Raw genomic sequence first — 27,511 nt, 5'->3', positions numbered from 1 at the left:
CGTTTTCTTTGGCACTAAAAAGAACCTTGAGTAAGTTCCAGATCCTATCTGGTCTGGTGGAACCTCTTGGATGACTTTTTTTTTCTAGCACCTTTTGAATGTGAATTGCTGCTTGATCCCTCTGACTGGGTGGAACATCAGGGATTTTTCTTGGAATTGGTGGTTGTATGAAAAATTATATTATATAACCTCTGGATACGATCCTCTGCACCCAAGTATCTTTTGATAAGTCTAACCAGGCTCTCTGGTGCAGGGATAACTGTCCCCTGACTGTTTCCAAGGGTGGGCAGTTGGGCCACTGTTCAGAAGCACTGATAGGGTTCATCAAAGAAAGATTCTTGTGAACCCTGGTTTTGCGAGCCACCTCTACCATGAGGGCGATGACGTCCATTGAAGTCCCCCTACCCCTGGGGGAACCTCCTTCACCTGTGTCATGGAAAGGACCTTGGGACTTTTTGAACCACATTTTCCAATCACTATACTGATTCATGCAAAAGGATCTTTGGGGGAGCTGAAAAACATATGCCCATGGCAGACAAGGTCTTCTCATCCTTCTCACACCTTGACAGTGTTTCCTGTACATTGGGGCCAAAAAGAGCAGTTTTGTCAAAGGGGGCATTGACGAAATTGGACTTAAATGGATCCGTAAAAATCACACAAATGGATCTAAGTATGTCTCCTCCTGGAAATGCCAGAACCTGTACACTGGAAACTAAACTCATAGAGCTAATGGCTATAGACTGTAGGGCTGAAAAATGAGAAGTTACTGAGCCTTGAACCTCTGCAAAAATGGCACCTGAGACAGTATTTGATAATTCCCTGGTCAAATCTCTCTGAAGTCTGATAAAGTGTGCCAAACAAATCAGCGACCGTAAGCAAAGTTCACTGAAGCAAAGACATGCTTCCCCAGTCTGTCCATCACCTGTGATTACCTGTGGGGGGGGGGGGGGTGGACAGTGCAACGATCACTGGCTAGTTCCTTCTTTGTGGCTGTCACAACAACCATGGCATCAACTGGAACCCCTTTTGCCCAAAACTGCCTGTCCGCAGGTGGTGTCATTATCCTGCCTGGTCTCAGACATATGGGTTCTATTGAGTCTAGTTCCTTCCATGTTCATCTAGAGATCATGTCAATGAGCTTGTCAGTGGGTAAAGTCACCCAAGAAGTAGACGGTTCTGCACCGAAAGCCTCAAGGAGAACAGATTCTTCTGGCATAGGGTGGGAGGGAGTGCAGCCACCTCTCTGTTTAAGGATTTCTAGGATGTCTGTATTGGAAATAACATTTCTCTCTAAAGTTTGGTGGGATGTGAATTTGAAGGTCTCCAAAGGAGATATCTTCAGGAGATGACAACTGGGACCCTTCCTTCTCATCGAAATCCATGTCTTTGGTGATGGACTCCTATGGAGAGTCTAGGTGCTTCCTCTTGCATGTTCTCTTCTTGGGTACTTCCTCAGTGGGATGCTCTGGGGGAGTCTTGGAAAAGCCAATCAAAATTCTCTGGGAGGGAACCTGAGGCTTCAGTACTGGATACCCCTGTGGAGAAGGGTGGTATGGCTCTAGATGCTGAGACATCATCTTTGAATATCGATGATCCGAGGGGGAAGGCTCTGTCAGGTCTGCTGAGCCAGAGAACACTCTCTTTGCAGCCTCAAAGTAGAGCTTGAAGGAGGCAGAGAGAGGCTGTGATCCGAGGGAGCACATTTCCGAATCATCTCCTCTCTCCAATTCATTGGCACCACCCCTGAGGAGGAAACCAGAGTTGAACTGTCCATTTCTGAGGCTCTGAGGAATAGAGATGGCTCCAAAAACTTTAGATTCAAATGCTGCCCCTTGGATCAGGCAGACAGGCATCAGCTCCGAGAGCTCTCCAGATCTGAATCGATCAGTGGTTTCAGAGATGATGTCAGACCCAAGGATACAATGATCCTCAGATCCGAGACCAACAGATCCAGAAGGCTGGGATCCTGTGACTCTAAAGCAACATAAAGTGTTAGAGGAGGAACTTGCTGGGATGGGTGTGGTGGTTAGTCAGGTATGCTGATCCAGAGGGGTAGGCACCAAGAGAAACCAATCTGCCCCTCTTCCAGCAAGGGGATCTTCCTCACCACTCTCTCATCATCTTCTGTGAGGCTTCTAGAGGAACAGGTAGAGTAAATGGAGGAGGATGTTGTTCAAAAATGGTGATAGAAGTTGGTCAGGAACTGGGTCCACTGATGGACAACATCTGGTCCAAGGACAATACATAGTTTCCGAGAGTTCTGTCTGACCCAGTAAGATAGAATCCGAAGGTTTTGAGGTCTTTTGGTCCAACGTAGCCAATATAGAGTCCGTAATGTTTTGCTTGGACATATTAAGATCTGAGGAAGAAGTTGGGTCCTGTACTCTGTTTCTTCTGACCTGGGATTGAGACCAGTTCTTTTGAACTTCTCTTCCAAGAAGAGTCCAATGAAGACTTTGATGAAGTATAAGGCTTTGACTTTGGAGACTGGGATATGGCTTCCCTTAAAGAGGATGGAATTAGGCCTTTCAGAATCCATTTATTTTTGCATTCAGTAAGAATTCCTGGATTAAATCCGGGGCAAATAAAGCAGTCCTCTTGTAAATATAGAGGGCCCAATCAGTACACACAGTGTGTGTGCATTCGAAAGTGGCAATTATTCCTGCACTTTGAGCACTTTTTAAAACTCACAGGTTTGTCAGCCATCATGCAGCATCTAATTGGAGAAAATAACAGAGAGATACTAGCAGAAAAGGACAATCCACTACAACAAGCAAAGTTTTTTTTTCCCCTTTTTTTAGGACAGGAAGAAGAAAAAAAGGGGGGATACACACAATGGTTTAAAGAGAGACTAAAACAGAGTCATAAGGGAAAGGTGATACTAACAATAGTATCTAAGTGTACCAAGTATGAAAGGGAAAGGAACAAGGGTAGCAGCAACAAATATAAAAACTTATAACTATAACACAAAAAGTATTAGTTTGGAGAAGAGCAGCATGGGAATACCAGTAATGGTATGAAAGGTTTACGACGAAATATTAGTCACAAAACACTGAAAAATATTTATTTATTTATTTTACATTTGTTTACCAGGAAAGTCCGACTGGCCATGGATCCCATTTTTAGAAGAGGCCTGTTTAGAAAGCTCCACAAAGATTAGTACACAATACATTAAATACAATATACATGTTAATAAAATACAGTACAGAGTCAAAAAGTTAATAAGGGACAGTTTCAAGGCCAAGAAAGGAGCAAAAAGTAAATATACTATAAGGAACACAGTGTGTTACAATAAACAGTACAGTTGAAAGGACATTTTATTCAATCATTTGGTTAGTACAGTAAACACACATTGACTGATTAAGAGTAGAGAAAGGAATTGTTGCAAGCTTTAATAGAGAGTTAAAGTATGACATGATCTAATTAAGTGAAGCTATCCAGGGTCAGAACAATTACATAACCAAGAACTATGTAAATAGGACTAGAGGAGTTTTTTTGACATTATTTTTGTTTTTAGTGGTCCTAATATCTACGGGGACAGTATTCCATGCTTTTGTAAAAGAAATGGAAAACAAGGAGCCCCCAGAGCTATTGTTGCTTTCGCCTATGTCAGCCAGTGCTTTATTGGTGGATCTTAATAGGAGTGTGTTAGAGTAGATATTAACTAGACCTTGAAAAGCAGGACTCTGTCGGGATAATATAGAATTTGGTCGGCTACTATAAGCTGGTTATATGTGAAGCAGATTGGGTAATTCTTGCCAGGATAGTTGCTTGATTCCTATACAGTGATGTGTCCTGAAGGGTGAGTCAGTGGCAAACCTGCTTTGTATAGGTTGATGAGTATGGCGGAAGCATAGAGGAGTATGGACAGTACATGGGTTTTTGCAATGGTGGCTTTACTGTAATTGGTGAGGTACTTTTTGCATCTATATAGGGTTCTGAGTTTTTTATGGACTTTATTGTCTGTACAATGTGCATATTGAATTTCATGTGATCTATGATAACCCCTAGAAGTTTGGACTGTTGGACAGGTGTGATAGGGGTGTTATTAGCTCAGAATATTGTGAATGGTGGTATGGGGTCTAAGACTCTAGTGGAATAGAATATCATTAGCTGTGTTTTACTGGGGTTAAGTATTAGTTGAGAGTTGGCTAACCAGTTTTCAATGACAGTAAATGACTTGTGTTTCAATTCCTGGAGTTGAGGGAGTGATGTGACGGAGCAGATTAGAGTGGAGTGATCAGCGTACTGGACTAGAATGGCATGCCAGGTAGTTTGTTGAGTTGGTTGGTGAATATGTTGAAAAGAGGAGATCCAAGAATGGATCCTTGGGAGACCCCTAGTGTGACAGATAGGAGGGGAGATGAGGAGTTTTGTCATTTTACTGCTTGTTGGCGCTTGGTTAGATAGTTCTGAAACCATGCTAGTGTGCAGCAGCTGAGATCAGGTTCTGAAAGACCAGAAAGAAGTTTGGCATGACAGACAGTATCAAAGGCCTTGGATAGATCTAGGAATACAGTAGATACTAGGTTACCATTGTAACTATGCTGGTTTACTGTGTTGGTAAAGCTAATAAGGGCTGTGGTAGTACTGTGATTGGGCGGAATCTGTGCTGCGTATTGGTTAGCTGTTTATTAGTGAGGAAATAGGGCATTATTTAGGAATGTATACCTTTTTCGAGAATTTTAAATAATGGGGATAAAATGGCAATTGGACAGTAATTAGTTCCACAGAATTACCTCCTTTGTAGAGTGGTATTATATGCAAAATGTTACACAGAGAAGGAATGTATTGTTTTGATGAAGAGCGGTTAATGAGCATGGAGAATGGGTAAGAGGTGGCTTTGGTTGTGATCTTTAGATATTCTGCAGGTAATCTGTCAGCAGCCAAGGTTGTGGGTTTAAGCCTATTTAGGTATTTATATATTGTGCTAGTTGGGACAGGCTGTAAGAAGAGGTTGTGGTCTGCGGGTACAGAAGATAGCTTTTGATGTGAAGTGGGAAAACTAATATTGGTGAGGACTAGGATTGAGTGCTCACTGAATTGGCTGGCAATATTATTGATGGTAGTGGAGATGGGAGTACTTGTCTTTCCTGGTTGCAGGATTTTATTAATGGCAGCCCAGAATTTTTGCAAGTTATTTTTGTGTTTGGTTTGAATGCCTATATAGTGGTTCTTTTTGTCTGTGCTAATTTGTTTTTTGGCTTTGTTCCTTAGTTCCTGGTATGCCTATTAGTTTGAGTTTTATTTTGATGCCATAAGCCCCATGGTTTATCTTTTTGTTTTAGCAGTAGATGGGTATCTCTGGTCTGACAGTTCTGATAGGGGCAAGATGATTTAGAATGTTTAGGAAAGTGTTACTGAAGTAGTCTACGGCACTTTCCAGGGGGAGAGATGAGAGTGGTCTCCAGTTGCATTGATTAAGTGCAGATATGAAATCATGGGTTTTGAAATTCTTTGTGTACCGGACTTGTTGGAGGGTGGAGGACTGTAATAGGTTCACATGGTGTCTAATTATAAAGGTGGGAAAGTGGTCGCTGAGGGTGTCTAGGAGGGAGCCTGAGAGGTAGGATTGAGGTGGTCTGTTAGTAAGGATCCAGTCTAGTATGGACTCCTTTTTTGATTCTTTATCTACCCGTGTTATGGTTTTGATTAGTTGAGTGAAACCCTGTAGGTTAATGTGGTCAGTGGGGTGGAGTGAGTTATAGGAGAACCATTAGATATAAACGTCAACTAGTACAATTGTTTCTTGGGGAAATTTTTGGGATGCCCAGTCTTGAATGGATTCTACTGTGTTAATGTTATTGCTGGAGGGGGTATATAGGTATCAATTACATGTAAGTTGTTTTTGAGTTGATTGTTTAGCTTAGTGAACATAGTTTCTGCATTATTGAACTTGGGTTGTTTGTTGGCTAACAATTCAATGGTCGTGTTGTTTTTGAAGAGGAGAGCAATGCCTCTGCCTCTTTTGGATATTCAGTCTTGTGCAAGAACATTGTAACCAGGTGGAACAAAGTTGTTATTATTGTTTAGTGGTTTTAGCCAGTTCTCTGTGAGAAGGACTATGTCGGGGAAGTAGAGGGCCAGGGTAGCGTGTACCTCTGGGATTTTGTTCAGTATGCTCCTTATCTTTATGTTGAGTATAAGGAGATCTGTTGATTTCCTGGTGGAGTTTAGAATGTTATTTGTTTGGTAGCGAGGGGGGGGTGTTACTGTTTGTAGGGCTAGGGTTTGGGTGCATGTCTCCACCAAGTATGATTTGGAATGCTATTTGGTTATATTTTTTAGGCATTTGATTATAGATGTGTTATAATTTGAGGAAATGTAGTTGTATAGTTGGTGTGGGGTTACTTTGAATGTGGCAAGGTCAAGATTTGTGATGTTATATATAGAAGGAGATATTACTGAAAAGGCTGGTTTGTCTTGTGAATGGGTAGGGCAGGTAGGGGTTTAGTCTGAAATTTTGAGTTGCTAGTGTAGTGGTAGGAGGTTAAAAGATTAGGGGCCACATTTTGCTCAAAGTGTTGATGTATTGTGAATTTTTAGTAGGTATCTTTACAGGAGTGAGTAGGGATTTAGGTGTGGCTATACTTTGTGTAGGCTGTGGTTAGAGTGGGGGGATTAGATAGGGGGTACTAGCTTGAAGAGATTATATAATGTGGTTATTGTGTGAGCGAGGTGATGTGAAATTAATGTAGACAGTGATGTGGACTGAAGAGACTGAGAAGAGGAGTGGCTATATAGAAAGGAGGAGGATGTGAGAGTGAGGGTTAGGGGAGTGGCTAGTTAGGTATAAAGGTCATGAGCCTGGGGGTGGGTGGGAATGGAGGCAGGGGTGAGAAGGGAGCCTGAGCATAGTGAAGGGCAAATGGAGTGGGAAGTACCACATTCCAGGTATGTGCAAATAGAAACAATCAACTGCTCTGAACAATTATTTGCTTACTAGTAAATTCATTTGTCCATTAAGCTATAGCACTTGTTATTTTAGATATTAATGAGACTGCCTTGGTATGGGCAGCTGGGAGCCTAAATACATTTATGCAGTAAGAGGGCTACGGTTAAATACAATGATGGGAAAAGTGAAACAACATGTATTTAAGTTGGGAAGGGAGTTTATAGGGAAGATATAAAATTCAAACAATGCCTGGTAACCAATCAAATTACTATATGGACTAGAGGAAAAACTATAATCCAGTACCATGTGCAAGCTACTGTAATTATACTGGAGGAGGAAGAAACAGAGAAAAAAATCCCTGCTGCTGGCTCAGGCATTTGTATTTAGCAAGTTAAGGATTATCATAAAATACAGCTTTCAAAATAACATTTATGTGGTGAAACATACATATAATTGAGTTTGGTCAGATATCTTTTAGGTTTCACAGAGTTGTATTTTTTTGCAGTAAAAGGAGCTGTAGCAGTATCATGAATGCTGGGAATGGACAGCAATTTAACAGAAAAAACAGATAAATTTTACTTATTTAATACAGCTTGAGAGAGATTGGTAGACCATGTCCGATAGCTAGAAGAGACAAACAAGATCTGAGGAAATTGGGTAGGTGCACTGTGGGTAACAGAGAAGCTCGAGGGATTTGGTGGCTGTAAGCTTTAGCATCGGCCAAGTCAGATGTGATCCGAACCTACTTATTGAGGACAGAATGAAGATTGACAACATCAGATATAATGTGTAATACTAGGTGAGGCTGAAGTCTCAGAGCAGTCTGTTTCTGTAACCTGAAAAGGAAGAACCCCTCACGTACTTCATCTTGTTTTGCTCTAGAAAGTGACCAGGGAATAGTAATTCTTTAGATCAGTCAGTAAAATATAACGAGATTAGTCAAGTACTGTTTTTCTGTATCTGTGTGAATCTATTCATTTGTATTTGTGTTTATTTTAATATTTCCTGTGACTGAAATTCTGTTTTTATTGTAACTAGATATTTAGTATTTTCATGTTCTTTTATTGTTTATTTTTAAATATATTTGAAATGTTCATTGTGGCTGGTTCTTTAGAGAATATTTTAACCTTTGAGACTTGTATCTCTTGGTGACACTGTGGCCATTTGTATTAATATTAATTTCACTCTGTAAAATTGGGTACCCTTGCAACAACCTTAGAGTAGCTAGCTTTGGGGTGTCTGGTGGCAGTGTAACTATCTTACAGTCTAGGCAGAAGGGAGGATAGCTAGTAATCTGTGCCAGCCTTCCCCAGGTGTGTGTGTAGGAGAAAATCAAATCTCAAAGTGTGCTTGTGTCTGCTACTTAGAAGAGGGACACAAAGCACTAGTTTCACAGAGAGGGTGATGGTGGACTTGGCTTGGACACTTGGCTGAGGACTCAACCCTACAGCTGTGCCAGTGGGAAGTCTTACTGGGGATCTGGACAGAGAGGGAAACTCAGACCCTGGACTGAGTGTGTTCCCTGTGTGCTCTTAAGGAAAACTGTGCTTGATCCAGACAGCTACATCTAGAAATACTGGTGTATCCATTTTTGTTCCAAGTGAACATCCCTCTCCAGTGCCAGTGGTGAGGATTCAGGCTCCTTGATTACCAGCCCAAAGTGGGGATGTCACATATGTATATATGTACATATGTACATTATACACACACCTCAACAGGCAAAAACAGTGTCAGAAAGTTACTAATGAACCCATATGGAAGAAGACAAGATAGTCTGCACATAAACTTTTGGCTCAATCTTTGTGTGTCCCTTCCCTAAAAAAATTCTGAAATCCAAAGAGTCATAATTTAAAATAACTTTAGTGAACCATATATATGTTTAAATGCACCCTTTCAAAAAAAAAAGGATGCTATACCTAAATACAAACTTTTTTTTTTTATTGAATACTTACTTTACATTATATCGCCCATTTTTCAGTGTACACCTATCTGGAAAGTGGTTAAGTTTCTTTGATAGTAATTTCAGATATTTTTTGCTCTCCTGCAATCCTTGGTTGTCTTCAAAATCTGTAGAGGCTGAAAGAGGTAGTCCATCTCTTGCTCGAACCACTGCAGCAAACAAGATCACACCCATTTCCAATGATGTCACAACACACCTGGTAAAACAGAAAACAGAAATTAATTATTTTAAAAGTATAACTAATAAAAATATAAAAATGCATCAGTATGGTCTTCTGCACTCTTTTTTTTTTTTCAAATCACAGACCAAAGGACCACAATCACCACACATACACACAACAAACTCATTCATGCTCTGATATTCAGAATGTCCTTTAACTTCCAGTTGCACGTATACTCCAATTCACTTTACAGGGGCTGGCAATGGTAAAACAAACATTACAATAAGGCATTTAAGATTAATATCTACATTCATCTGTTAAACTCATGACAAACTTGCCTTTAACAAGTCTAATTGCTGTAATCTCAGATAGATATTTTCTACTTCCCACATATATATCAAGATTATTTTTAAAGGTTAATTACTAACTTTTTCGATTGTAAAAGGAAGTTTATTATATAATCTAGGAAGACATTCTGCAATGCACATGTCATAATTTTTCTATTATTGACATTTATTTTTAACACTAGGTTCCCAGAGTTTGTGTAACCTCCTCCACTGAGGCATTCCAGGCACTACACCAAACGCATAATTCTCAGTAGGCAGAGACGAGACGGTTATCCGAGACAATCCAAAGCGAAAGAACAACTATAATCAGCAGGGATACTGCAAATTTATTGATACAAACAAAAAGCTTTCATGTACAATGCTTCATCAGGTGATAAAGAGAAGACACATTCATCTCAATTTATATACACAATCTGATCATATGATATGATAAGAGTACAGGAACCACTGTTAATCCTCAGTGGGAGATGGCGAACATCTTCCCTAACACACACACATTCCATGACACGTGCTCTGTTGCTTTACCAATACCTTGCTCAATAAAACTACATAAGAACTTACATTTACTGCTTTAAATGTTTCAATTATTCCCTCATACAGAATAATATAGAATGCCTTATCACAGTCAAGATAAGCAGTGTGCATTGTCAGTCCTTCGTCACATTTCTTTTTCAAAGAATTTCACAAAATATTTCCCTGTAAAAAACCCATACAGTTCCATGTGTAACAGAAGTCACTTACCAATGTTCATATCGGCCGTAGGGCCTGTACAATCCTAGCCATAAAGATTCCCTGGCTTTCGCCACCCAATAATTATTTTTCCTGTACCCCTGTTGAGTAGAGCCACAGAAGTGATCCCCGGGGTGAATTTCCCATCCAATCATCAAGATTTTTCTTAAAGAGGGCTAATGAGGTTCTCTGCTTGACATGAAGGTGCAGCCTGTTCCAGAGTATGGGGAGTCTCTGGGACAGGAACCTATCCCTCCAGCATGTTTTGTTTATTGTGATGACAAGGTTTAGGTCCCTGGAGCGTGTGGCTGAAGGTGCAGCCTGTTCCAGAGTATGGGGAGTCTCTTGGACAGGAACCTATCCCTCCAGCATGTTTTGTTTATTGTGATGACAAGGTTTAGGTCCCTGGATCGTGTGGCTCATAGGGATTGGGATTTCTGTAAGTGTAGCATGTCCAACAGCTCTGGGTTTGACATGGCTTTGTATGTTAGTCAGAGATCGCCTCCGAGTAGGTGATATGCGACAGAGTAGAGCTGGAGTTTTTTGAGACGGTCTGCATAGGGCATCTGTTTGAGGCTGGTGATCCTCTTCATGAGGTATTTCTGTGGCCTTTCCATTTGCTGCAAATGTCTTGTGAGGTACATACCAAATGGGGTGTTGTACTCTATAATAGGTCTAATGAGGGATGAGTAGAGAGGAACAATGACCTCCTTTTTTCTGGATGAGAAACCTTTTGTGAGGAGGTGTGTCACGTAGAAGGATTTCTTAACTACTGTGGCGATGTGGTTATCAAAGGACAGGCTGCTGTCCACCTGTGTCCCTAGCTCTCTTATCACACTTTCGGTGTTGAGTGACTACTGCCTATGTGGTAGTTCATGGGCACAGCATTTTTTCCAAAGGGGATGACTATGCATTGCTTGAGGCCATGGCTTTGATACCAGGTGTCTGTTTCAGTGAGTCCCTTTTGTAAAATGTCCACATCATTTGGGGATTCAATAACGGCTCACAGTTTGCAGTCGTTGGCGCACTTTGTTAGCCACAGTCCCTCTGTGTTGGCCTGAACTTCAGAGAAGAAGATGCCAAACAGGAGAAGACCCAAGAATGAACCCTGTGGTACTCCACTTGTCACTGGTCTGTAGTCAGATTTGGAGTCAGCTACTTTCATGGCGCGGGTTCTGTCAGTGAGCCAGTTGGCAATCCATCCTGTGACATAGGGATTTATGCCCAGTTTAGTAAATTTATCTAGGATTCCAGAGTGGGGGGGGTGGTGTCGAATGCCTTGGCGAGGTCAAGATAGGCTGTATGAACCACTTTACCCTCATCCATGGCTCTGGTGACTGCTTTAAAGAAGTTAGTCATGTTTAGGAGACATGATCTGCCTTTCACGAACCCAAACTGGGTGGGGTCCAGAGTTTGAAGGTTACCTATGTCTGTTTATAAGTTCCATGATGATATGTTCCATAGCTTTGCAAATCAGACTCATCAGGCTAACGGGGCTGTAACTCACGGGGTCTGTGGTGGATCCCCTTTGTGGAGTGGGATAACCATAACTGTGCACAATTCAGCAGGCGCAAAGCTTGAAGTGAGGCTATGATTGAACATGGTACTTAGGAGGGGTGCCAGTTAATTTTGTAGTTCATGCAGAACACAGCCCGGGATGTTGTCTGGTCCGATGGATGCTGTATTCTTGGCTTTGGAGAGTGCGGGTTTTACCTGTGCGGCCGTGATAACCGGGACTTGGTATTCTTCCTGTACTGAGATCGGCCCTTCAGGGGATGAAGTTAGCACTGAACCAGTCTGCCAGGACGTTGGCAATATCAGTTGGTTCTGTATATTTAGTGCCATTGTGCTATAACTCAGAGCAGATCAAAGTGATGCCATTAAGATTCTTGACATAACTATAGAATGCCTTGTGGTTGTCTTTAGAATCTGTGGCAATTTTGTTCTCGTAACTATCTTTGGAGGACCTTATGAGGGATCTCAGCTTCTTACTGAGGCTGACAAGGGAGTTTTTCCAATCTTGGGATTTTACTCTTTTTTGCAACAGTTTCTTCCTTTTGTTGTAGAGTTTGTTTATGGCAGGGGACCTCCAGATTGGCTTCCTTTTTTTTTTTTTTTTTTTTTAGAGGAGAGCATCTTGGTTCCATTTGGGATGGCACAATCCATGCACTCATGTATGTGTTCATACAGTGCACTGGTGTAAGATTCAGCAGTCATACCTCTACTTTCAGTCTGCATGGGTGTTATGAAGTCTGCCATTTCTGTCTTGAGAAGCATGAAATTGGCTTTGGAGAATTTTTTTTTACAGTGGTTTCCTTAATAGGGGGTGGGGGTGGGATGTGGATGTCTAGGGTGATCAGCTTATGGTCGGATCTGACCAACGGGGAGCTGACCTCTGGTGTAGAGCATCGGTCTCCCATGTTGGTAATGACTAGGTCTAGGATATTGGTGCCCCTGGTGGGGTTATGGATCAGTTGATCCAAGGCATTGGAATTTATGAATTCCAAGACTCATTGAACAAATGTGTTGGTACATGAGTAGTTTTCCCAGTTAATGGTGAGGTAGTTGAAGTCGTCCAGCATTATGGTATTTGGTTGTACCTTAATACTTTCCAGTATGTTGAGAAAGGTGGAGTGGGAATCATGGGGCATGGTGGGGGACCTGCAGCAAGCTACAATTTGGATTGCAGTCTTGCCTAGTGTTAGTTGCACCTGGAGAATCTCGGATGCATTATGTTGGGCAACTAGCCTGGAGGTGTGGATATCCTTGGTGAATATGGGCAAGCCTCTGCCTTTAGTGTTTTGGACCAGGTTAGGTGGCCGAAAGGTCTGGTATGAATTGTAGCCTGGTACTGCAGGGGTGCTCTCTGCAGCCTTGAACCAGGTCTCTGTCACTGCACAGATGTCGATGTTCTCCATTTTGAGGAGTGCCTCAAGTGAGTGATTTTGAGGTTTAGACTTTTAGCATGGAGTAGCATTACCTTCAGATTTTGCTTGCTTGTACCGGTTACGGTAGTATTTTGTCATTTGATCCCTGCCTAAAAAAGGCACTATAGGGGTGGCAAGAGCCTTAGCCAGTATCTGGAATCTCAGGGGCAACAGGTGCAGGCCATCTCTGGCAAAGCATCGTGGTACGTCAATCATGTCATCCCAGGCAAACAGATACTGGATCCCCTTAGAATGACACCAGAAACTTAGCCAGTTGTTGAAGTCAGTCATTTTACCCTTGTACTGTGGTATAATTCTATGTGATGGCAGGATGCTACTCAGGGCTAGGGTCATAACTGCCTGGGCTACAAGATCAGAAAGCTGCTCCATGTCTCTTTTCATGTAGTCCAGGGAGGTACGTCTCAGGTCATTCATGGACAATGACAGAGTCATATTTGTACTTGTTGTGGAGCGACTTGAGTGCATGTGCTATGTGGTGGATCCTGGCACCAGACAGGCAGCTGACTGCAATTTTCTCCTTGTTTAGGCTGGTGACTGGGACATCAGTGTCCCTGACTATAGCATCACCTATGTCTAGTGTGTTGAGTACATTGTTTTGCCTTAGGGGCCGAGATTGTGTAGCACACTGCTTTTTGTGAGCTATGTGTCGCTTGGGTTGTGTTGAGGGGTGGTGGTTGTTTGCATTTCAGATTCTGAGGTCTCTGTTGCTTGGGAAAATTTTTACTAAGAGCCTCCGTGACTATAGGTATGTGTTTTGTGTTACTATGTGTAGGTTTTGGTGGTGTAGGTTTAAAAGGACTATATGTTGTTCATGGTGTGGTGCGGGTGATTACCTCCTCCTCTTGACAGACTAGTCCAGTCTTGGCTTGAGAAAGCTTGCTTCCAGCTTGGCTATGTAAGTGCATCTGGATAAACTCAATTTGTACTTATTCCATTATACAAAGCATTATATATACTGCTCAAGCTGACGAGTCTAAGACAGTTCAAGTCTGATGAGATTATCCACACTTCTGTATAAATTCGTACCTCTACAGCTTTGTACCAGGGTTTTCATGGGGCATGTTGCCCGATTCCACAATTGTTTTCCACTTCTGGCAGTTGCTATCATGCTAGTATTTATAAGAGATGTCTCCCTTGCTACACTGCAATGTCAGATCTACCTTTTGTGGGAGTAGAAACCTCAGCCTTCTGCACCAAAGTATAACGTGTTACCTGTTGTGCCACTGACACTGCATAAAGCTACATAGTACTTTTTCTGATGTACAGCTTGCCACTTGGATTCCACTAAAAGATTTTTGTTGATTTTGTGTATTTCTGATAGTTGTTCATGAATGCAGAAACTACAAATATAATACAACTCATTCAAAGTATCCAGAGAAGATTTATTTGGGCCACTGAAGACAATATCCCAAAATACCTCATTCACAGAAAATTATCATTGCACTGGCACTAAGATCTCTGCACACTGACCAACAGCTTAACTTTAGCTCTCCCAGTTTGAAAACAGAAACTGAGAAACAACAGCCAGCAATATGGACAGCTTGAGCAAAATTCAGTTACTGTAAGTACACTTCATGGGTGCCTGCAAGGAAGAACCTAAGACAGTCTGAAAGAAAATCAACTAAAAAGGTAAAGAGAAAACAGCGACTGAGGAGAATCCTGCAGCTGTTCAGAAAAAAGCAGTCCAAGTTCCAGCTTTGGTGCAAGACATGGCTTCCAGTAATCTAGAGGAAATAAGTCAAATGTGCTTAAAGCTGATTAAAATAAATGAAACTCTGAGGGGAGGGGAAGAAGCAGAAATTGCATATGTTACAATAAAGTACTTTTAGTTGCTCTTGTATGTGATTAAGTTATTAAAGTAAACAGATTTTTTCTTCGTCCTCTTCTCTCTCTCTTCTTTTTTTTTTGTTTGAGAAAATGCAGGCATTACGGTGCAAAAAGAGAAGAAAAGCTAGACAAAAGCATGTTTACGTTAACAGGCTGTAATGTTGAGATACTGAGGCGGGGGATGGGGTGAAAAGTATATAGATTATAATATATGTAGAGCTGATATGTCTTCTCTTACCTTTGCACAGTGAGTATTTGGATTAAGACCCTTGGCTTAGTCTGATAAACTTTATGTGGAAACAAGTAAATATAACAATGCTGAATATAATGAAAAGTTTTGCTTTAGCAAATAAATATTTCAGCTTGTCCTTCAGGCTGCAACAGAGGACTATGTTTTTCTTTTTTCTCTTACATTTCCAATGGAGGCAATCTGATAATAGGGCAATAAGTGACAAAACACTGCTTTCTTCACACTTAAAAGTTAATAATTTGTGAAAGTATGCAAGCAGTTTTCACATCTGGGGAGGGGATGAAGGTAAAGAAAGAACAGATTAGTGTAAGGAAAAGCACTGATGTGTCCAAGCATGGATTACCTCAATTTCAGGTTAAATAGGGCCTGTATTTTGCAAATGTCTATTTGGCAGACATGTTCCTATTAGGAGAATTAAACTTCACTATCTGAAAATTTACATAGTTATGTGTGCTTGTATTAAGTTAAGAGGCTATGGGGGTGTTCTAGTGTGCGTTTGTTTTTTTTTTTGTTTGACTGCTTTTATTAAAACAAAAAAGTCTTGTAAAATGTGACATATGTTCCGATGCTGATAAGAAAAAATATACAAAGAATTAACCTAAATCAGTAATGGGTGCATGTATCACAAAATCTGGACACTGACATTTATAAAAAGTTGTCATATACAATAGGTGGGAATAATGACGTTCTACCATAATGGTGACACTTTCCACATAATCTTGGAATATGAATGGTCTCATAGATATAGACACAGGAAAGAATACTTAATTATATCAAGAAAAGCATAGTGCAAATAGCAATGCTACAGGAGACACAGTTAAGAGCTGAGCATGTGAATTTGATAAAGAAACCATTTCATTATGGATATTCTGCAGATTATCAGGGACAAAAGGAAACAAGAGAAGTACTTCTATTACCTGCTAGAGTAGCTCCAGTAGTGATAGAAGAGTGGGGAAAAGGATAATAATGGAAGATTTGTAGTAGTAGTGCTAAGGATCTACTGGCAAGGGATGAGGATTACAGTGGCATGTATTCTACCTAAAACTGCTACTTTGGAGCTTTAAAAAATTTGGGAGAAATAATAAGCTTTCAGCAGGGAATATTACTTCAAGGTCAGGACTGGAAATTGATTTGCAACAATGAGGATGTATTTGGAGGTCTAGAAGGGAAATTATAACAAAAGGAGGATAGATTTCTGAAGAATGAAAATATTCGGTACGAAATACAATTCAGTAGTAGGAACTCAGAGAATTTGAATATTATTCCCAAAGGTACAATAACTGAGCTAGACTTGACAGAAATTTTATTTCAAAGAAACATGCTCATTTAATTCACCACCTACCTGTTACAAAGAGAGTAATTTAAGGAACTGAGTACTGGAAATTATCTGCAAGTTATTAGGGAAGATAAAAAGTACTCCAGAACTTATAGCTAGTGAAAGGATAAAATGAAAATGGAGTTTAAAAATAGGGTAGAAATAAAAGAAAAAGAGATCTGGTTAAGAAGTAGCAAGAATTATTTAGAGGGTGTGACAAAGGTTAAAGTATTACAAAATAAGGGGAACCTCACAGAACAAGAGGCACAATTGTAGAATGCTAAAGAGAAAATAAGGGAGTACCTGGATATTATGCAGGAGTTTAGAAAGATTACTGTTAAAAGTACTGCTTTTGATAATAACTCCAGAGCATGAAAAACATTTGGTGCAGCAACTAAGGCAACAGAAGGCAGAGCAGGTTGTTGCCAAATACACAATAAGAAAAATAACCAGAGATCCTGAAGAGGTATTAGAGATATTTTGGAAATTTTAAGAAAATTTGTATAAAGCAGAGAAGTGGGGAAATTAAGAAGTGCACACATGAAAATATTTATGGAAGACTTAAACATACCAAAGTTAGAGGTAAGATGAAGCCCACAACAAACAAGATAGGAGGAGATGAGGTAAAAATGGATATAACCAATCTGCAAGAAAGTCTCCAGGAATAGATGGTATTCTGGTCGATGTCTGGAAGGTAGGAGGAAGACGGTGATCAGGATCCAGAAGGCTTTTTGTTTTTAAAAGGTCAGGAGGCACTGATATCAGGGGAAAAAGGTGTGGTGGCTGTACTACCTAAAGACAGTAAAGACCCGTCTGATCCAACTTCACATAGGCCCATTTCAATTTTAAACCATGATTATAAAATGTTCATGTCTATAATGGTTAAAAGAATGGCAAAGATGATAACAAAATTGACAGATATTGACCAATGTGGTTTTGTTGTAGGAAGGCAAACATTTGACAACATTTACAGAACAATCATGAGCTAGAGGGAAGCAGAATACAAGAAAATACTACTGTTATTAGTGGATCTTGATGCAGGGAAAGCACTTGACAGAGTTAAGATGGGATTTTATGAGCAGGATCATGGAAGCATTTGTATTTCTTGATACAATAATAGGATTAATCAGAAGAATATATGAGGGATCGGATGCAAAAATCAAAGTGAGGTGTTCCTCCCAAAAAAATTGGATCTGAACATAGGAACCAGGGAGGGGTGCCCTATTTACCCTGTGGTATTTGCATTATATTTAGAACCACTAGCAAAGAAAATAAGGGACTTAGAAATTCAAGGATATAATTGGTATAGTAGTGAAGAAAAGTCAGCTTTATTTGCAGATGATATTATTTTGTACCTGATGGAACCAGACAAGGACATCTCAGTGTTGTGGAATATTCTGAGACAGTTCCAGGTTTTTTCAGGGTATAAAACTAATGAAGAGAAATAAAAGGCTTTAGTTACAAAGTATGTACCTATGGGATCCATACAGATCCCCAAAGGCACTTTCTGCCAAAGCAGAAATCACTGAACACACTTAACCGAAAGTGCTGTTCACCGAAGCAGCACTTGTGTTGGTCACACTACGGTGTGGTTAAGGGAGAATTCCATTTTCCCCGCTGCAGTGCGACCTTGGAGTGAGAATATAAAAGTAGGGGGTGCACGGGGGCATGCACCCCTGCATAAAAGAAGATTGTTTTTTTGAACGCACTTTAACGAAAACGCTTTTTCGGTGAAAGCGTTCGTTAAAGTGCATTCGGTTATTGTAGATTCAGACTATTGAACTATCGTTCAATAGTCCTAGATCCATACCCACACATGAGCTGGTGCAGCAATACCCATATTTATAGGGACATGATAAAATGAATTACTTAGGAGTATGGATTAAAAAGGATTCTGTTGCGGCAGCAAGATATGTGAGAAGAGACTAAACAAAAAATAAAACAAAAATTGAGAAACTGAAAGCTCTGTTTTATGGATATGGATAACAATATAGAAGCAGTTAAAATGTTTTAGCTCCTTCAGTTTTATTACACTGGTCAGACATATTTTTATCAGCCAGAGGAGAAGTTGTCAATAGCAATTAATAAAGAGCCAACAGATTTTATCTAGGAGGGGAAGACAGCAAGAGTCAACTGGGATAAGCTGATTCTTCCAAAAGAACAAGGTGTTTGGGATTACCCAATTTGAAAGAGTATTTCAGAGTCACACAGTTAAGGCTCCCAAACACAGCACAAGCAGAAAGCTATAATTCAAAGTGGAAAGGGACGATGATGAAACAGGGGGAAGCTCAAGAAACAAGGAGAGACTGGGATGTTGGTTGGTGAACAACAGTAACCATTCAGAAGATTATACTCATAAAAGTATCAGAAAGTATTCTAAGACTTAAGCCAACATGGGAATGGAGAAAGGAGACTGACGATAGGGATGACTACAATTACGGACACAGACAAAAGGCAAGAGGGGCCCTGGAACTTATTGGAGAAAACTGGCAAAGGAACCAAGATACTGGGAGCAAATAATTAGAGATACACTTAATAGAATGGGAAGAGGCCAAAAATGTATTTGGACTGCATGCTAGAGATTGCCTTCTCTATCAAGGATTGATAAACAGGGGGATCCTAAGTGAAAAACCAGCACTGGTAGAGTTTTTAGTAGAATCTTCAACTGAAGCAGCTGTTAAAAAATAGGAACAATTAGTACAGCATGTACAATATTGAATGATAACTATAAGAATCAATCAGCAGTGGTAAGAAAGGATTGGAAGTTAGACTGGATAAGCAATTCACAAAGAAATAATGGGGGATGCATGTATGTCTCCCAAACGGGCAACAAAGTCTAGAAGATTTAGTATCATTGCTTGGAAGCTTTTACTAGGTATTTTATACCCCATTAGACTCGAAAGAATTTTTCCTCAGGTTGATAGCAAATATTGGTCTGTGATGGGGAAGAATGAGGCAACTGGGAACATATTTTTGAGAGTGTACTCAGTTGAAGACTTTAAAGATTCCCTGCAGACTACTGTATCAGAAATACTGGATAAGCAAATTGGTCTAACTAAGGAAATGTTTTTAAGCTATGATACAGAATCAGAATTGCCTAGGCATATTAAGGCCTTGCTGAGTGTAATTATGTTGGCTGCCAAAAAAGCAATTATTAGAAAATGGAAATCAAAGTCTAAACCAGCTGTACTAGAAGTAGTGAATATTGTGACAGAGATAAAACAACTGGAAATGGAATATTCTGAAAATGGTAGAAGCAAATTGCATAGAAATAAATGGGAATTGTGGGAATAATACATGGAGAATAACGTTTCAGAGAAGGAATGAGGTTTAAAAGAAGGCAGAATTTGAATGAGCTATGTAATGTTTAACCAACAATGACTGGACAGATTATAAGTGATGTATAATGTTTGCAACTAAAAATATGTCAATATGGTTTGTTTTCATTTATTAAAGTGTAGGATTACCTATGTCATAAGTAATAATTTAATAAAGATGTTTCTTGTTTAAAAAAATAATGATAGTGTCATACCTCAATTTCAGAAAATGAAAGTTGTTGTACATCCTGCTGGACTACTATGTTAAGTGATGTCAAACATTGCAGGTCCGTCTTTTCATTTGTATTCAGAAAGCAGTACAAGTTTTCCACCTTTCTGGCTATTCAAGGTGGCACATTACAGCTCAGTATTCAAACACTGATTGTTGAGATGGACCACTTTTTTTCACTGTGTAATGTGTTTGTTTGTGTGTGTGTGTTTTAAAATAAAAGGAAGACTGACAGACAATGTGACTGCTGTTAGCACAACAAAACATGATGTTACAGAGTTGCAATGTTGGGATCAATTAGTTAACTGATTGTATGAGCATGCAGCTAGAGGTCATTCAAAAGCTGGAACTGCAGGAGATGCATTTGTTCATGTGGAAAGGTTTTCATTTCTCAACTGTAGGTAGAAGTCCAATTAATACAATCAACTACACAAAATACTGTACTTCATTACTCACCCTCAATTAAAGAAAGCAAAAACAGGTCTGATGACTTAAGAAAACAACATAAAAAGATGAAGATCTTTGAGTGCCATTTGGAGTCGATTCCTGTACCACTCGACACTATGCAATTAAAACTCGTTGAGCTTAACCACAGTGATTTACCGAGAACACACTCTTGAATTTCTACAGTCATTGGGCCAGATTCAGGAAGCCTCCGTGTAAGAGTTATAACTCTTACACGGAGGCTGCAGTTAAACTGTGTGATGTCAGCATGTCATGCATATGCATGAGGTGCATGAGGCATGCTGAATCACACTAGTAACTCTTACACGGTCCATGTAAGAGAGTAGGGGGCGTGTCTGTAGGCTAAGCCCTGCAAGCGGACACGCCCCCGGAAGACTAGAATGGCTGAAAGTAAACAGCCACGAGAGAGGCCATGGAAATGTGAATAAACACACTACACAACACATGCCCCGATAGACCATCAGTGTATAAAGTGAAGAGATGTTATAAAATTAAATTAAAACCTGCATGAGAAAGCATTTTCAGTGAAGTAGATACAATTCCAAAACGGCCAATCAGAGAAATGTGCGGGAAAAGCGGCATATATAAGCCCCATAGGCGGGAATACACAGCAGAAACGATTGTAGAACAGAGCTGCAGTCAGAATGAGTGGAGTAGGTGAGGGACGTTTCTTTCGAGCACGGCGTTGGGGCATTGAGGAGTCCAGATACATGGTCTGGCTCCTTGTCCATCATCACGAGGCCCAACTCATGCAGGGCCAGGTCTCATGGGGAGCGTATACAGCAGAGGCATGGGACCAGTTGGCTCGTGATCTGACCAGTGCTACTGGCATTCCACGCACTGGTGAGCAGGTCCGTCACCACCATGCGGACCTGAAGCGACGCAAGGAAGACCAGTTGACCGAATGGATCCAGGAGGCCCGGGATATGCCCAACGCCCCACTACTGAGTAAGTTAAATTTTGCTTATGTATGTAAGGATTTCAACTGGCCGATACCATAGAGATGTGTAGTCCAATATTACTTCTTTCGTATTACAGCTGCAGGTGTCCGCTCTGCGAATCGCAAGATGTATGGCCGTAGGCTGGTGCGGCTGCGCCACCATGGAGGTTAGTAACCCCACCCATTACTTGTAAATAAATATTGTACTGTAGCATGTATCAGAACACTGCAGTGTATTGATTAAAAGTAATATAATGTGCAAGCAGGAATTGTAAGTCTGCAGGTATGGCTGCAACAAGTTCATCAGTATGCAAGTGTAACTGGAAATATAATTGATAGAATTAAACAGTGCTGTAATACAGATGTCCCACCATGAATTAAATATAGTGTAACCTGCAGTAGTCCCAAGAGTACAGCTTTAGAATCTGAGGTAGTCATATGTGAGATATATCCCCTGTTGAAATGCTGAATCATGACAGAAGTGAGGCTGTTGGAAAGTGTTTGAATCACCACCAGTCTAACATGTGAACAAAGCCTAGAAGTACCAACCTGAACTGTGAAGTTGCAGGATGTGTGAGAGTGACAGAAAGGGTCATGTATGAATAAATAAAGTAGTAATAACCCTGAATATAGTAGCCCCAGTGTGTTTCTACAGAACTAAATGCATGTGGGAAGTACAACTTAATATCCCAAACTGATTTCAGTGTGTCAGAATCTGGAATGTCTAGGCCAAATGCTGTATATGGTGATCACAGTAAACAATTTGCAGATAGAATGAATGATTATCTGACAGACTAAACAGCCATAGTTGTCCCCTGTCCTGTCATCAAAGTGTAGCAGGATGATGTATCTGATCAAATTCAAAAGAAGTAGGATAGTGATGTATTTGTAACAGGTGTAGCTTGACAGTCAAATAAAATTTATTTTGAAACATCAGCCTCAACTTAATTGTGTACCTATTACAAATGTAAATCAATGTGTAACATATGAATGTGTCATCACTTTCTATCTCCCCAACCCTATAATTCCATATAACAACACCCACTAAATAATGGTATGTGAACATTTCATTAATCATGGACATTTGTCCGTTTCAAAAATATATGCATGTCTGTTCGTGCATGTGCCCTGTTCATACCTGCAAATCTGATGGCCTGTTGCCATTAATCAACCCTGCATGTTGTTTGACTGTGTATTTCTGTTCAAATAATGCATGTGATATTGATATGCCCCTTGTTCAATGGTGTTAATATCTGGGTGTTTGTTTGATGGGAATAACAATGCATGCTGTTACAACTAATCTGAATGGAATACAATGCCACTAACCCAAACTAACATAACTACTCACAAACCTAGAACGCTTGGGAAGGCAGGTCCCAGCGGACCCACCGCTCCCACCTCAGCTGGTGACTGCACCTGGCACTAGTGCCCAGGCGGACCCCCTCCGTGGCCCTGTGCCACCTTCGGGTGGAAGCGCTGCAGGGGATGGGGCCCGTCCCCTCTGCAAGTGTGGCCGGAGGGGTTCGACCACTCACCCTCCGCGGTGTACGGTCTGTGGTGCGAAGGGAGATCCAAGACACTGTTCTTGGGCCCCTACGCCAGCTTGAGGCTCGTGTGGCACAGCTAACGGCCCGAACGTTGCCCCGCCTACACAGCCCCCAGCACAGCCCTGTCCTGGGCTGTGAAGGAACAGTGGCAACTGCCTATGGGTGGGGATATCAGTTCCACTGTTGCCATCTGTGGGCTCATGCATCTTGGAAATCCCAACCTCCGTCCCCGTCAATTGTGTAACCCCCCACGTGTGTCATACACCGCCCCTGTATGCGTCTTGTCTGTCTTGTCTGTTAACCTACCCAACCTACCTCCCCAGCTATACCGACTTCCTTCACCTGACATACCACTCTCACCTGAAAAAAAAAAAAAAAGGGCACTCTGTACCCACAAAAAAATTACGCCCCATACATAGCTGTCCATGTCGCACACATGTCTGCTTGACATTGAAACAGTTAATTACAACTGGCTCTACAACAAATATTAATGTTGTCCTGACACCTCTCTCAGGGGTGAAAGGTTTCCAATGTCTCACCAAAATACATGGAAATGCACAGCTGTTGCTGCCAAAGACATGGGCATCTATGGGCCTTACCTACATCCCTCCTGCAAATCCCACGCTTGTTTCCCTACTGTCTTACCCTCTTTGTGACCCCTTTTTCACCACTTTCCTGTCACCCCTTTTTCTTTTCTTTCAAAGAAATTAGCTGGTGTGGCTTGTGTTAGCGGAGCTCACCGCCAGTGCATGCGTGAGCTCAGCAAACGAGCGCAGACCTGATTTTAAGTGCTTAAAAGTGCCTTTATGGCACTTTGATTGACAGGTCCTGTAATCATTTTGAAAGTCTGGAAAGAAAAATAAATACCCACTGTCAGTCTTGAACCCAGGACCTTGGTAACATTAGTCCGTATGACCTACCACTAAGCCATGCCTGCTTTACAAGAACACAGTGCTAAAATAAATATAACATGTAATAGTAGGAATCAGTATAAAGGCAATATAGGAGATGTACTATCCAAAGCATGTCAGGTAGAGTTTTAATGGCCAAATTACTGGATTCCCATACTAGTTCAGTGTGAACAGAAACAGCCCTGCTACCTGTTAGCTTGTACATAGTAACGTAAGGTAATGTACATATGTGAAGGTATGTATATCTACACATACATATATATAAATATATATTAATACATATGAAATATAGTTGTAGGTCTCAGTAGCCATACACACTCACTACAGGAAACAGTGAACATAATTGCAGCAACCTGAATCTGCAACACAGGCTGACCCCTGTGTGACCTACTTACCCTTCTAACTGCTTAAAGGTGGCCTCAGCACTTTGATTGACAGGTCCTGTACTCAGTTTGAAAGTTTGCAAAGAAAAAAAAAATCCCACTGTCAGTCTCGAACCCAGGACCTTGGTAACATTAGTCTGTATGACCTACCACTAAGCCATGCCTGCTTTACAAGAACACAGTGCTAAAATAAATATAACATGTAATAGTAGGAATCAGTATAAAGGCAATATAGGAGATGTACTATCCAAAGCATGTCAGGTAGAGTTTTAATGGCCAAATTACTGGATTCCCATACTAGTTCAGTGTGAACAGAAACAGCCCTGCTACCTGTTAGCTTGTACATAGTAACATAAGGTAATGTACATATGTGAAGGTATGTATATCTACACATACATATATATAAATATATATTAATACATATGAAATATAGTTGTAGGTCTCAGTAGCCATACACACTCACTACAGGAAACAGTGAAGATATATGCAGCAACCAGAATCTGCAACACAGCCTGGCTCCTGTGAGACCTACTAACCCCTTTAACTGCTTAAAGGTGCCTCCAGCACTTTGATTGATAGGCCCTATACTCAACTCAAAAGCAGAATATGAGCATACTAGTAGGCCCTACCACAAGACCATTGTAACACTAGTCTGTATGACCTACCACTAAGCCATGACTCTCATACAGGAATATAGTGCTAAATAAGTGGAACATGTAATAGTAGGAATGAAGATAAAGGCAATATAGTATGTCTACTACCCAAAGCATGTCATGCAGACTTTTATAGTCCCAATTACTGGATTCCCATACTAGTGTAGTGTTAACAGAAACAGCCCTGCTAATTGTTAGCTTGTACCCAATAATGTCAGCTAATGTACATATATGAAAGTATGTATATGTACACAGATATATATATATATATATATTTATATAGCAATACATATGACATATAGTTGTAGGTGTCAGTATGCATACACACTCACTACAGGGAACAGGCAAGATAAATGCAGCAACCTGAATCTACAACACAGCATGAAGCATGGGAGATGTACTAACCTTCACACTCACAAAACACTGTCAACAGCATACCAGCATGGTCCACGCCCTGCAATCTGAAAGGGCAACGCCTATCTCACATACCCTTTTATAGCAGTGTCCTGAAATCACAGTGAGACATGCAATCAGTACACACCCAGCTGCATGCAATTAGCAAATGCTGCCTTACAATTGGTGCAGAGGCCATCACATGGACCTATGCAGATACCTACAAAAGCATTGAGTACCCACACTACACTCACGCAATACATTCATTGCACAAACACTACGGAGAAAGAGAGAGAGAGAGAGAGACAGAGAAAACAACCAAACAAATATTAGGACTGCCAGCAGCAAAAGCAGCAGCAAGCAGCAAGGAGCAAGCAGCAAGCAGCACCACTGGCACAGCAACAGCTGCCACAAACACAGGTAATGCAAAGTAGCAGGTTAATCCTGTGTATACTGTGACACCTCCAAATGTATCATAGTTCACTATCTATAGGTATGTCCATGAGATAGGTTGTGTGTACATAGTCATGAAATATAAACATATGTAATATTGTTGTACATGTGGGCCATAACTAACACTTCCATAGCTTAGAACACAAGGCCAGTTGTGCATATGATGCAGTAGTTCCCAGGGTCAGTAGAGGTTCCTCCTCATTGGTGTGGGACCACTGTGTATGTATGGCACTGTTCAGGTACATATCCTGTAGTATGGCCAGGGATTAATATCAGTCTGTCATGTGGTGCTATGTCCTCCAGGGGTGAATGTAGCACACATCCAGGGATACCATTTCGTAACAGTGATGATATGTGTTCTGCAATGATGAGGGTGGCTCTCACCTGGACATGTGAGAGGATAGGGAGGTTACAGTCATCCGGGATAACTAACAACACATGTGTAGGACAATGGGGGGGGGTACCTGCACCTAAACTGTCTGCAACAATGTTGCCAATATCTGTGCATTTGGTGAATGTGAAGCATCTTAACACTGCAGACAACAGATGCCTTCCCGTCATGTGAATCTGCCCTGTGCTGCAGTAGCCTCCTACTATTGTTATACAATATGCCTGTATCTGTAGTCCACTGGACAGGATTAATAAGTGGTGTGCAGTTGTTCTGGGTTAGATATCTGTGTGCACAGTACATGCAGTATGTGGAATGTCTGTGGTAAGCATATGCAAAGGTGCTGGCGGTGTGTGTTGTGGCTTCCACTGGCCCAGTGGGCTGCATGGATAGCATCACTGTTATAACTACTGAATAACTGTGTAATTACATGCATACATAGCAAGGTAGTGTACTGTGCTTGTGGTGTTGTTTGGATATGTATATCCAGGCTGAGTAATGTGTGTCCACATCACAGGGTTGGATGGCAGCACACATCCAGTATGTATGGATGAACACCCAGAATGTGTCAGACGTGTCACCTGTGCAGAAGTATCTGGCCATTACCTGTGCATCCCCCACAACACACACACATGCAACATATGGCAGAAGTACTATAGCAGTACACACATGTTCATAGGTTCATACTAGGCTATCTGCCCGAGGGCATTTACAAGCCTAGCCCATCGTTTTGTGGCTTACGCCACCCCTTTAGTATGGGGAACTATACCCATTATTTTGCTGTGCCTCTGTCGAGCAGTGACACTGAGGTAATCCCTGGGGTATATCTGCGATCTCCCATCCATTGGTCAAGATTTCTCTTGAACAAGGCCAGCGAGGTGCTCTGCCCCACATATACCGGGATTTTGTTCCACAGCATAGGGAGTCTTTGGGTGATGAATCTATCCCTCCAGCACATCCTATTAATAGCCGTGTCGAGGTTTAAGTCTCCCGCCCTTGTGGCTCTGATGGATCTAGATTTTTTGAGGTGAAGCATATTCATCAAATCTGGGTTTGACATGGCCTTGTATGTTAGGCAAAGGTCACCTCTGAGCAAGCGGTAAGCGACTGAATAGAACATACATGGACATGCTGGAGGGGCATATTCCTAACCGAGAGGCTCCCTTCACTCTGTAATGAGCTTGAACAGTTGAGAATGAACAGTTCATAGGTTCATACTAGGCTATTTGCCCTAGGGCATTGGTAAGCCTAGTAGAATGTGTTTGTCTTTGCCACCCAATTACAAGTTATGCTGCTATGCCCTTGTCCGACTTTAGTATACTGTGCCTCTGTCTAACAGTGACATAGAAGTGATACCTGGGGTACAACTATGATCTCCATCCACTCATCCAGATTCCTATG

The 27,511-nt window shown here is 41.1% G+C and overlaps 1 protein-coding gene across 2 annotated transcripts in view; it reads right to left on the bottom strand.

Moving 5' to 3' along the window:
- The window catches only part of SEC22A (SEC22 homolog A, vesicle trafficking protein), a 594,497-nt gene that overhangs the window by 426,683 nt on the left and 140,303 nt on the right, over positions 1-27,511 (bottom strand). For both annotated transcript variants that reach the window (XM_044074913.1, XM_044074912.1), the window contains exon 2: positions 8,848-9,051. In XM_044074913.1, the coding sequence (XP_043930848.1) occupies positions 8,848-9,029 (182 nt within the window). In that variant the 5' untranslated portion in view covers positions 9,030-9,051. The remainder of the gene's footprint in view (positions 1-8,847; positions 9,052-27,511) is intronic.

The sequence above is a fragment of the Protopterus annectens genome, chromosome 6.part0, assembly GCF_019279795.1.
Source record: "Protopterus annectens isolate FY-2018-M chromosome 6.part0, PAN1.0, whole genome shotgun sequence".
Lineage (NCBI taxonomy): Eukaryota > Metazoa > Chordata > Ceratodontiformes > Protopteridae > Protopterus > Protopterus annectens.
This window is presented reverse-complemented; position numbering and strand designations above follow the sequence as displayed.